The sequence below is a fragment of the Aulonocara sp. 'chitande type north' Nkhata Bay genome, linkage group LG5 (assembly GCF_057382095.1).
Source record: "Aulonocara sp. 'chitande type north' Nkhata Bay isolate Kocher_YH1m ecotype deep benthic linkage group LG5, A_spYH_male_GT1.1, whole genome shotgun sequence".
Lineage (NCBI taxonomy): Eukaryota > Metazoa > Chordata > Actinopteri > Cichliformes > Cichlidae > Aulonocara > Aulonocara sp. 'chitande type north' Nkhata Bay.
Genome location: NC_141348.1, coordinates 27,094,644 through 27,107,031, shown reverse-complemented (window position 1 = coordinate 27,107,031; position 12,388 = coordinate 27,094,644). Strand labels below are relative to the sequence as shown.

Genomic DNA, 12,388 nt, shown 5'->3' with positions numbered 1-12,388 from the left:
CTTCCCCGCCTCCTCCTCCTCCTCCTCGTTTACAAGCAAGTTTGTCCCGACAGCTCTGCTACTATTGTCTGGCCTCGTACGGGACTGCTCAGTCGCGGCTTGAGTTTTTTTATTTTTTATTTTTCTGGCACTCTCTTTGGGACCATATGTTTTATTTCGGTTAATTTTTGTGTGGACGCTATCATTCTGGAAGATACCAAAGTGGCGCTTGAAGGAGGTATGTGCTGCCAAACATGAAGTTGTGTGTCACTGACATTGTTTCGTTTTTGTTTTTTTCCCCCAGTAGTGTGAGAGTGCAGTGTTTATCTAAGCTGCGAAGGACAAATATTGGACCCTTTTTTCCCTGTAATATTAAGCTTGTAAATGAAGCCTGTGTATTGGAGCGGTTAAAAATAGGGCTGAAATATTATCGGGCGCCTTCTTACACATTTCATTCACGATATGAAGCAGTGCTGGCGGGTTCCCAAACTTTATAATGCTTTCGGCCACACGCTTTTCCTTTAGAGATTTCACTTGTTTGCAGTGAGTGTGGAGGAAATGAGTGAAAGCTTATCAATATCAAGAGGCTATGCATTTCCTCTCCAGTGCCAGGCAGAGTTCAGTGCAGATCCTCTTGCTCTAATCCTTCCTGGATAGGGTTCATCTTAAGGGACCGCTGTTAAGGAAGCACTGAGTCAGACCGATATAAATACTCTCACCGGTGGGAATAAAAGTGGACGCACTTGCTACCATTATATTCGGCTTTTTTTTTTTCAGCGCAGACCTGTCCCATCAAATGCTTGTCGAGTTTCCTTTACGCTCACCACCGTGTAGTAACGAGGTATCCCCGCGTAACCCTGCTGCGTTTGCGGTTTGATTTGAAGTCGTAGTACGGGCTACTTTTCAGTAGTAACGATGCTTGATACTCTGTTTTCCTTGAGTAACAAGGTATCCTAGGAATGCAGAAAGAGGGAAGAGAAATGCGCTGGAGCATTTTATAAATCCACAAATACCTTTCATAGCTCAGCTAGTCAACACTGTAGGAGAGAACTAAAAAAATAATCCTAAAAAAACAAACTAAGAAAACAAAACTCTGTGTCTGAATAAGAATATGACAACTCTAAAGTGAATAAAAAAGCTCTAAGTGGTAATAATGAAGTGTAATTACATCAGGAATGACAGATGGCTGGTTTATACACAGGAAGCATAATTATTTTATAGAACGACTACTGAACAAGACAGCAAAAAATGATATATATTGTAGGCCATGCTTTCTTCATGTTGATGAGTGAGGCTCGCAGACCACACAAGTGTTTGAAGGTACTTTCACAATCCATCTGGATTAAGGGCTTGCTGTCAGTGCAGCAAACTCTTAATCCCAAACTTGGCCCAAAAGTGAAAGGCTTATTGACAATCAGCTGGATCCAACAAAGACTCTTAAGGACCAGTCACACATGTGATCTCAAGTCTGATCAGTACAATGAAACAACATTCATATAATTTTGAATTTCAGTGAAAGCACCTGGCTTTTTTAATGATTATGATCTGGTATTACAGGGCCGATTTAAGTTCATGGGCCACATACAGTCCGGTTTGATCTCATGCGAGTTGGACCAGTAAATCCATTGTATCATAATGTTTTTGAAATTAATAATTAAATTTAGTAATTACATGTGCATCACAATTTAGAGTGAACCTTCACATATAGAGTTTCACGGAGCTTAAAAACCCAGAAAAACAGATTAGTATTTAATAATTTAAAGAACTCTTGGAGCTCTGGAAGTCTTTCCATACATTTTCTCTGCTGTATAGCAATGCTGCCATCACCACACCAGGAGAAGCAGTGTGTTTTCCCAAAAAATTTAATTATTTTGCAGCTAATTTTATTGTTATTATATATATTTTTTTCTAAATCAATCCAGTTTGCCAAACTGAACCCTTTGGCAGCATGTTCTGGCCCACGAGTCATATATTTGACACCCATATGTTGATATAATTTTCACAGTCTAATGACATAAACGATAGAAGTATCAACAAAATAAAAGCTTGTAAAGTTAAAAACAGTCCACTTATAACCACGAAATAGACATAAACTAAACAAAGACATTTTAGCCATTTAAAGAGTGTTTGATTTGTTTAATGTTAATCACATTATTAATTGCACGCTTTACTTTGCCCCAAATTGCATTTAAAGTAGCCTTTTAAGAGAGTTTGTAAACCTTTCACTTCAGGGTTATGGTTATCTTTGAGGAGTTGCACATGAGCGCTTGGTAGACCCTCAGCATTCATGCACCAAAGACACTCGTAGTCTAAGCACGCTTACTGGGAATATATCATTTATTGCAAAAGGGAAAGGTCCAGTGTATGTGGCTAAGATTCTCAACACACCTACTTAACCTATAAATAATAAATAAATAAAAAACATATTAATATTGATGACAGTATATATTTGGTAAGAAATTTGCATTTTTATTTCTGTTTTGAGTAAAGGCTGGTTTGTTTCATTAGTGCTGAAAGGACACAACTATTAAACACTGGCTTGTAATGTTTGACTACAATGTCTTTGTTATTATATTTTATATTTATACCTAAATCAGGTGAGACTATTCTAGTATAAAGGCAAAGTCTTGGACAGGTGATTGTGCTAAAGGAACACTAAGCACAATCATCTTAGTGATGAGTAGAGAAGCAACATTTTGTAATATAATGAGGAAAAAACGAGAGAATCTTTTATATTTATATTCTGCATCAGTTAAAGCAGTCAGATTTCTTATTTTTACTTTTGTGCACCATGAGACTTTGAAACAGTTTTGGAGCTTTTAAGGAAATTAAATATTAACTCCTTTTTTTTGTTTGCTTAAACTGACAAATAGTGATCCCTAAAGAGTTTTGACACTTTGCCCTCCTCTCTGCCCTGCAGGCATCCAAGCATGGAGACGCCACTGGATGTTCTGTCGAGAGCAGCATCGTTTGTTCACGCGAATGAGGAAGAGAGTAAGTTTTATCAAGCTTCCATTTCTGCTTGTATTTATGAGCCTGCAGAAATCGAGTTCAGATGCATGCCGCTTTTTTGCTTCCTCTCCCTCTCTATTGACTGTTGTACCGTTGAAAGGTGCAGGCAAATGATTTGTATCATTACAGTCATGCTACATATAGATGAAGTGCAACTGTATTTACAGTCTAAACCCCCGGGCCACGTTTTCTTTCATAAGACAATAGGTGTCTTTGTGTTGTACAATTGTGCTTTCTGATTTGCAGGCAAATTAGACCAACGGCCTTCAACTGTCATCACTACTTCTTTTTAACCAGCACCTCGCTGTTAACCTGCTTTTACTGAAATCAGGGTGGGGTTTTATCTTTCCTGCTGCTGACTCTGTGTCTGTGTCACTCTCATTGATTTCTGTCCATCTTCTTCTCCAGTCATTCACTTCATCGCTGTCTTAATTTCTCTTCCTTTTTTTGTTCCGGCCTCTTCTGTCATTTCCTTTCTCTTTCCCTAATCATGTCTGAGTGCTTCTGGCAGTGCAGAAAAAAATTCCTTCCGAGATTAACGAGAAATGGCCGGTCCTTCTCAGCAGGCCTCCCTGCAGCCAGCAGGCTCCAGAGCTGAGCGAAAACTACAAGGACACTTAACATTCAGTGGATACCACTGATAATTGACATGCACTGTTTAGAGGAGGCAGCTCAGTTTGTTATTTTTGATATTTTGCACAGAAACACAGTATGTTTGTTTATTTGACTTTTAATAATTGGTCTTTGGTAGAGTGGCATTGGAAATGTTTGTACTTTTGTTGAGAGAAAAATCTAGAAGCTCTGACTTTGTGATTTTTTGTGATTTATATCCATAAATACCATGATTTGAATTCTTAAAAGAAACAGGACATGCAGTGAATTCCACTGAGACAAGTGTTTCTTAGTATTATTATTTTATAGAGATTCAGTCTTCCTATTGTGTCTATTTCACTTTGATAAAACCTGCTAGAAGGTTATTTGAAGATCCCCATTTTGGAGCTGATTAAGTTGACGCACATATAAGCAAGTCATTATACAGTAAGATAATCAGAACTGCTGTGTCACCAGCGTGTTCCTGTAATGTTCTCACTCAAATTAAGTGGAATATCTGCTTCCTTGTACTTCTCAGTAAAAGGCCTTGGGATCTCCCCACCCCTCTTCCTCTGCTCCCTCGCTCCCCTGCAGTGTTTTTGTTTTTTTCTCCTGCGCTGATGCCACTTTTTGTTGTCAGCTGTGTATGGCCTCTTTGTCCAAAGACAATGCACGCAACCTGTTTCCACAATAGTGCGGAGAAAACGGCTTGAATCGGAGAGCCAGCTGAGCTAACTGCTACACTAGTCAGCTAACGAGCGAGTCTGCCAAAACTAGCTTCAAGTTAGTTGAACAACCAGGCCAACAGGCAGTTAAGTCAACAACCTCTGTGGGCTCATTTGCATTTATGACGAGCCTTTGCAGAGACCGCGCAGCACTTGACACCAGAGCCTTGTCACAGATCAGGGAGAGGCTCAGGCCTGCCTTTTCAACAACTGATTTAATTCACGTTGAATGAGTGGGGCTCACTTAGGCCAGTGCTTTGGATCAGATCAGCTGTTCCAACCATACCCCTGCATACCCCTGCAGATAAGCCATCACTGTTTGAAATATTTCAGGGAACTATAGAAATGCCGTCTTGAAGGACATAAAATTACTGAACATGAATAATGTATTGACATTACTGCAGTAAATAGAATTGCTGGCTCAGGCCCAAATATTAAGGCTAATTGAATATGAAAGCTTATACTGTACAAGCTTAAAAAGAAACTCTACTTCCATTAGTTCTAACAACATGAGGCAACTCTTCAAGGAGAACCCATAGATTGTATAGAAGAGGTGATGCAGTCACTGTGATGTTGCTTAGTTTTGTGAAGACTTGATGTGCTTCTCTCATATGCTTATTACCTGTCAGTCACACTGTAAAGCATTCCTTTCTTTATCCTCCTTTTTGACTCTGATATACAAAGGCACTTCTGTATTGGTTTCACTTTTCAGACCAGGAAGTTTTTGTCGTTTATACAATTCAAACATTTTGTTTTCCTTTTTTTGTACTTGTGATGGGCTGATAGCAGTAACGGCTTTGTTCACGAGAATCTGCCGACAGTTAGAAAAGTATAGAAATATCATAGCCTTGGATCTACGTTTGTATGTCGCCTTGCAGGTTTATGAGTACAGTTAAAAGAAAAACTGGTTTTCCATAGAATGTGATCTGAGTCAAAGACAGTGCTCTTAAACTAATGCAACACAACAAGTTTCCTGATTACAGTACACTTATCATTAAACAAAACCAAACAAACAATTAAATGTTGCTGTTAGCTGCTACAGACCTGAAAGTCAGACTTCTGGGCTTCTCACAGAACTGGTTTAATTCTGCCGTATCGTTTGTGCTAAGCATTGAAGGCTCTCTCACGGTGAGAGATGCATTGCATCTCTGCAGGATTAATGTCCAAGGCTCTGGCTTGGTGCTTAGAACCTCTGCTGAGCTCCAGCTGCACAGCCACCCTGACATTCTGTAAGATACCTGGATCAATTTTGCAGTTCACTTTCTCTTTCACTTTCACTTACTTCATCTATAAGGCGATGTTTGCATGCTGGGACGAAGTGGCTCTTTGCACCATATTTTTTGTATATTTCTCTAAGCAATTCTAAGCAAAAAACTTCGATGAGAAACTACAACTTTAACCACTATAGGGAAAAAGCCTGCTAAAAAAATTATATAAACGTATATAAATATACTTCAACCTACTCCAAATATGAAACAGCACAATGCTTGCATATACATACCTACAGTACACACACTCTTCAGCAGTACCGGTCTTTGTCAGGGAGCCACCTTCCGGTTTGAGGACAAACTGTCTGCATGCAACACTAATGACAGGTTTTATGCTCCTGAAGCCGAATATATGGTAATTACACACATACTAAAAAAACAGTGAAGTAAACTGTGCCTTGTATTTAATGGTGAATGTGGGTAAATGCTTAATACTTGTCATCACCCTCCATAGCAATTTTGGTGTCTACTTGGAAGATCTCACGGTGTGCTCCACCCTTCCTGGAAGCAGACCTGTATTTGAAAATCAGTCTAGAATGCATTGCAAGCCCAGCTTCAAGGACAGATTAATTATTTTTGTTTGTAGCTTCGCGTTTTCTGCGTCTTATAAAATATGCATGCACATTTCCTGAATAATAAGTTACATAATATGTTTCATAAATTCGGTGAGCGCTCTCAGTGAGCAGGCCCAGATTGCGTGTTGGATCGTGGACGTCAGACTGAAGCCAGTCATTCCAAAGAGAGCCAGCTATTTAGGGCTCTATTGAAAAGATGGAATACGGACCTTTTGTTTTTGACAGGAACCACAACAAAGGAGGAGTTGGTGCCAAGAGAAGGTGGTTGTGGTCTCGTATGGTGCACTCAAATCCTACTTGTTTGTTTATAAAATAAACGTACACGCACGCACGTACACACCAGAGGTGTGGACTCGAGTCACATGACTTGGACTCGAGTCAGACTCGAGTCCAAGTCATGTGACTCGAGTCATTAATTTTATGACTTTAGACTTGACTTGAAAAAATGTTGTAAGACTTGTGACTTGACTTGGACTTTTACACCAATGACTTGGGACTTGAATTGGACTTGAACCGGTTTACTTGAAAAGACTTGATATTTCACCCCAAATATAAAATTTAACATGCATATTATATAGAGATTGAAAATGTGACGTCATTCACGGGTAGAACCGCAAAGGATTCTGGGAACTCGTGGCAAGAGGTACTAGCACACACAGACTTTCAATTGAAATCAGTTATACAGCGATAAAAAGAAACACAAAAATGGCAAGAAGCTGTTGTATTATTAACTGCAATAGCCGGTCGCATGACAGCCACGGGAAGCCGACGGGTAAAGAGATCGGTTGTTATCGGATTACGTCGTTGAAGAGAAATTGTTCGAGCCATGTTTCCGAAGTAACAAAGACGCGACGGATGGCCTGGATTGCAGCCATTCAAAGACCAAATATAACGTCCCAGAACACTCCAGCTCACAGGTTAGTCTGCTCCAAGCATTTACACGAAGGTCAGTGTTTTTTAGTAGTTAATACGTCATTTTTCTTAACATAATTGGTGATATAGGTTACAAGCAAGTCTGGCGCTGAACAGAAATTGTCGTGCTATGCTCCTTTGTTTATTGTGCATAAATAGTGAATTGTCCTGACACAATATTGCGTTTCGCTTCTGTTATTATGGTACATTGACAAAAACATACTTTTATTCACAGGATAAAACAGGTTTTTTGTATCACTAATTGCCCAGTACGATTACAGCATACAGTATTATTGTCACTGCTACATTTCTGTGATGCTACCAGAAATTATTTCCACTACTAATTAATTACCGTTGAGCTCAAAGGTCCTATTAATAAACGGTTAAGGAATGTGTATTTATGACGACAGTTTGTGAGACTGGTAAACTTATGATACGTATGATGGTCTTTCGTTCTACACTGTGCGTTTCAAGGTCCTGCACCCATCCGTCGGTAAACTGTACCTGGGCTTGTTGCAGTGACCTGAAGTTACTAAACTTCATGAGTGTATGCACTCACTCCAAGAACCGTATAATTATAAATATGCATATAAATATGCTACGATGAGATAGCTGACTTCATCTAACTAGCAAATGTTGTCCAGGCTACGTTGGTGATGCAGTTTTTTTTTTAATGTGTATGATATTTTTGTCATGCGATTTTAAAGCTGGTCCTACAACCGCATCCAAGAATAACATGCAGCTTATCTCAGAACTGTCGGTGAAAATTATTCTTGGAGCTAGGTTTAATTGAGCTGCATTTTAAAGAGGTGCAATTTCACAATTTGTGTATATTTTCTAAGTTCACTATTTTGTCATGTGTTGAGAAAAACACAGATTTAAAAATTACATGGTCTAATATTTACATTTAGCATAACTGCAACATGCTTTTTTTCGTTTTTTTGAATGACTCGAAAGGACTTGAAATTCAAAGTTTCAGACTTGTGACTTGACTCGGACTTTTACACCAGTGACTTGAGACTCGACTCTGACTTGCCTGACATTACTTGAGACTTGACTTGAGACTTGAGGATAAAGACTTGAGACTTACTTGAGACTTGCAAAACAATGACTTGGTCCCACCTCTGGCACACACACACACACACACACACACACACACACACACACACACACACACACACACACACACACACACACACTTTCAGAATACACCCTTTATTGTTAGTTTCCATGGTTTGTTGAAGCACTCATTCTTTTTCCAACTATTTCAACTGTCTTCCTCACTTATACGAAATTCTGACTGATTGTGATGAGTGGCATACAGTAGTTGCTTTCTCATATAACAGTAACAAAAATTGGATGGATGGAGAGACAGACGGATTGACAAACATTGTGTTTTCTGGTTCGGCCAGTTTTTATTTTATTTTCCAATCTGTATATTGAAAAAAGTCACTTCATCACTTTGCATTTAGTGCTTATTAGCAAAACTTAAATAAATTGTTCACAATAATCTCTCTGTGACACGAGCTCTCATTTTCAAGATCGTCCTGTTTTAAATATCCATAAAAAACTGTTTAAACATAGTATAGTTATTACAATTCTGGATAATAATAACTGGAAAATTACAAGTAAAAATAAAATAAAAGACTGTAGCAATAACACAATAAGAGCAGGAACAGCCATCCAATAATGCTTTCTCCATCATCCTCAGAATCTGTTTAAAACGCTTCAGTCCAGTTAAGCTGCATTATAAGAAAATGCTTTTTTCCCAAGTTCTGTGCATACATTGTTGTAATAAACATTAAACAAATGTTAGCACACTCACATTTTCATTTACGACAGTGAACTCTACAAACATTTTCTTATAAATACTAGCAAAGTAGTGTTATCATTGTTAGCAGGTAAGCGAATTGGTATTAGCTGGTGTTAGCATTAGCTAGAAATGCTAATGTAGGAACAATGGTATTCGGTAATTATTAGTCTTATTTAAATATAAAGATAATATACCATTAAAAAAAATACAGAGCAGATTTATAAAAGGAGAATGAGGGGATTAACAACACCCGAAGGCTAAATTTATATTTTGTTGTTTTTATTTCAGTTCTTCAGCTCATTAAATGTTCATCAAGTGGATTTAATGAAACTGGCTTTGACACTGTGCTTGCAAACGACAGTAAACCTCCTCAGTTTAGTCACACAGCTGATGTTTATTGAGGTGTACCGCAATGGTAGAGGCAAGTTTGGTTAATCTGAACTGGCACTTTTCTAAACTCTTAAAGGGTGGTGTAGAAGTTCTTCGAGCAAATGTATTGTCCGGACTAGTCGTAGCATGTCGATGATGATTTGTATGTACTTGGATCAACACTGAAAGGGAAATCGGAGACCTTGCATCACTGCTCTTTGTCTAAACCCATCCGGAGGGATTCTACGTGGGAGGTAATTTGATTGAGAATTCGTGCCCGTGGGTGGGATGGGTTTGGTTTTGTTTAGGGCTTCCTTAGGAAAGAGTAGGTTTGCCCTCAAACCTGTTTTGGTTTCTGACTTTTCTTCAGTTCAGCCCGTGTAACATGACACAGGTTTTAAGTGAACATGAAATGTAGATAATGAGTAGCACAGCTCCTTCTGTGTAGTGCATCAGGCTTGGTGGGGCATTTTGAAGGAAATGGCTTAGATCTTGATACACACGATCTTGTATGTATGGGTAACCCAGTGGCTCACAAGAAAAACAAGTGGGTCTTTGATTCAACATTGGGAGCCAATGATAACATTTTGCATGATTCACAAAAGGACTGCATACATGCAAAATAGACATTTGTTTAACTGATACCTTTCTGAGTTTCTGATTGTTTGGCAAACTCACACAGAGTAGAGAAATCCAGCAAGTCAGTGCTCTTGAAATGGTCTCATGTACCTCATATAAAGTTGATACTTGTCATCAAACTAAACAAAAGTATTTAACTTTAAGGCAGAAGGTGACATTTTATTAAGTTTTAAACAAAGCCTGCCTGCGAAGCTAAGCTAACTGCCCTCTACTTGTAGAATAAAATTATAATTTTTAAACAGACATTAATACTCAAAAGAAATGAAGGAACTTCTGGCCTCTGTAAAAATGCTAAGTGTTGACACTTTTCACACTTTTTTTTTTAATCTATCCATAACATTAGACTACGATACATTATATATAGCAGCTGGACCTATGACCATTAATAGCCCCATGGCACATCTCTATTATAACACATACAGTGGGGCAAAAAAGTATTTAGTCAGCCACCGATTGTGCAAGTTCCCCCACTTAAAATGATGACAGAGGTCAGTAATTTGCACCAGAGGTACACTTCAACTGTGAGAGACAGAATGTGAAAAAAAAATCCATGAATTCACATGGTAGGATTTTTAAAGAATTTATTCGTAAATCAGGGTGGAAAATAAGTATTTGGTCACCTCAAACAAGGAAAATCTCTGGCTCTCACAGACCTGTAACGTCTTCTGTAAGAAGCTTTTCTGTCCCCCACTCGTTACCTGTATGAATGGCACCTGTTTGAACTCATCATCTGTATAAAAGACACCTGTCCACAGCCTCAAACAGTCAGACTCCAAACTCCGCCATGGCCAAGACCAAAGAGCTCTCGAAGGACACCAGGAAAAGTATTGTAGACCTGCACCAGACTGGGAAGAGTGAATCTACAATAGGCAAGCAGCTTGGTGTGAAAAAATCAACTGTGGGAGCAATCATCAGAAAATGGAAGACATACAAGACCACTGATAATCTCCCTCGATCTGGGGCTCCACGCAAGATCTTATCCCGTGGGGTCAAAATGATCATGAGAACGGTGAGCAAAGATCCCAGAACCACACGGGGGGACCTGGTGAATGACCTGCAGAGAGCTGGGACCAAAGTAACAAAGGTCACCATCAGTAACACACTACAACGGCAGGGAATCAAATCCCGCAGTGCCAGACGTGTTCCGCTGCTGAAGCCAGTGCATGTCCAGGCCTGTCTGAAGTTTGCCAGAGAGCACATGGATGATACAGCAGAGGATTGGGAGAATGTCATGTGGTCAGATGAAACCAAAGTAGAACTTTTTGGTATAAACTCAACTCGTCGTGTTTGGAGGAAGAAGAATACTGAGTTGCATCCCAAGAACACCATACCTACTGTGAAGCATGGGGGTGGAAACATCATGCTATGGGGCTGTTTTTCTGCCAAGGGGACAGGACGACTGATCCGTGTTAAGGACAGAATGAATGGGGCCATGTATCGTGAGATTTTGAGCCAAAACCTCCTTCCATCAGTGAGAACTTTGAAGATGAAACGAGGCTGGGTCTTCCAACATGACAATGATCCAAAACACACCGCCCGGGCAACAAAGGAGTGGCTCCGTAAGAAGCATTTGAAAGTCCTGGAGTGGCCTAGCCAGTCTCCAGACCTCAACCCCATAGAAAATCTGTGGCGGGAGTTGAAAGTCCGTGTTGCTCGGCGACAGCCCCAAAACATCACTGCTCTCGAGAAGATCTGCATGGAGGAATGGGCCAAAATACCAGCTACTGTGTGTGCAAACCTGGTGAAGACCTATAGTAAACGTTTGACCTCTGTTATTGCCAACAAAGGTTATGTTACAAAGTATTGAGTTGTATTTTTGTTATTGACCAAATACTTATTTTCCACCCTGATTTACGAATAAATTCTTTACAAATCCTACCATGTGGATTCATGGATTTTTTTTTCACATTCTGTCTCTCACAGTTGAAGTGTACCTCTGGTGCAAATTACTGACCTCTGTCATCATTTTAGGTGGGGGAACTTGCACAATCGGTGGCTGGCTAAATACTTTTTTGCCCCACTGTACATATAGATTCAGTCCATGTTTTTCACTGACAAACTCTGTCTTGTTTTTTAGACAGTGGTTAAATTTACAGTAAAAGCTACCAGCAAGAATCAGCCACAAGCAAAACAATGGAAGACAATGTGGAACATGATGGCAGACAGTGCAGTTATTTTTCATAATACCTTTTATGTGTGTCCTGTATTGTGTCTAGTTCAGTTGTTTTATTGGTCAGCTTTACTATCAGTCCTGTAGCCGGTATCTCTTATGTTTCATTATTTTATAGACTACGTATTACAAGAACTGTTAGGCCTGTCTGGGTCATCGCCCCTATCAGTTGTTCTATAGTTCAAAGAGTCTGCAGTAGAAAAGCCTTGTTTGTCAGAAAGGTCTTTATCAGCTGTAACGACCACAGCGATTTAAGGCAAAGTGATGTAAAAGTTTCTCTCATCCCATTTTATCTCATATTTTATTGGTACACTTTTTCCATAGTTCTTTCACAT

General features: G+C 39.3%; 1 protein-coding gene across 1 annotated transcript in view; it reads left to right on the top strand.

The window, feature by feature from the left end:
* The window catches only part of vgll4b (vestigial-like family member 4b), a 44,605-nt gene continuing 32,217 nt past the window's right edge, over positions 1-12,388 (top strand). The window contains exons 1-2 of the mRNA XM_086292633.1: positions 1-217; positions 2,900-2,973. Coding sequence (XP_086148759.1) covers positions 2,910-2,973 — 64 coding nt within the window. The 5' untranslated portion in view covers positions 1-217; positions 2,900-2,909. The remainder of the gene's footprint in view (positions 218-2,899; positions 2,974-12,388) is intronic.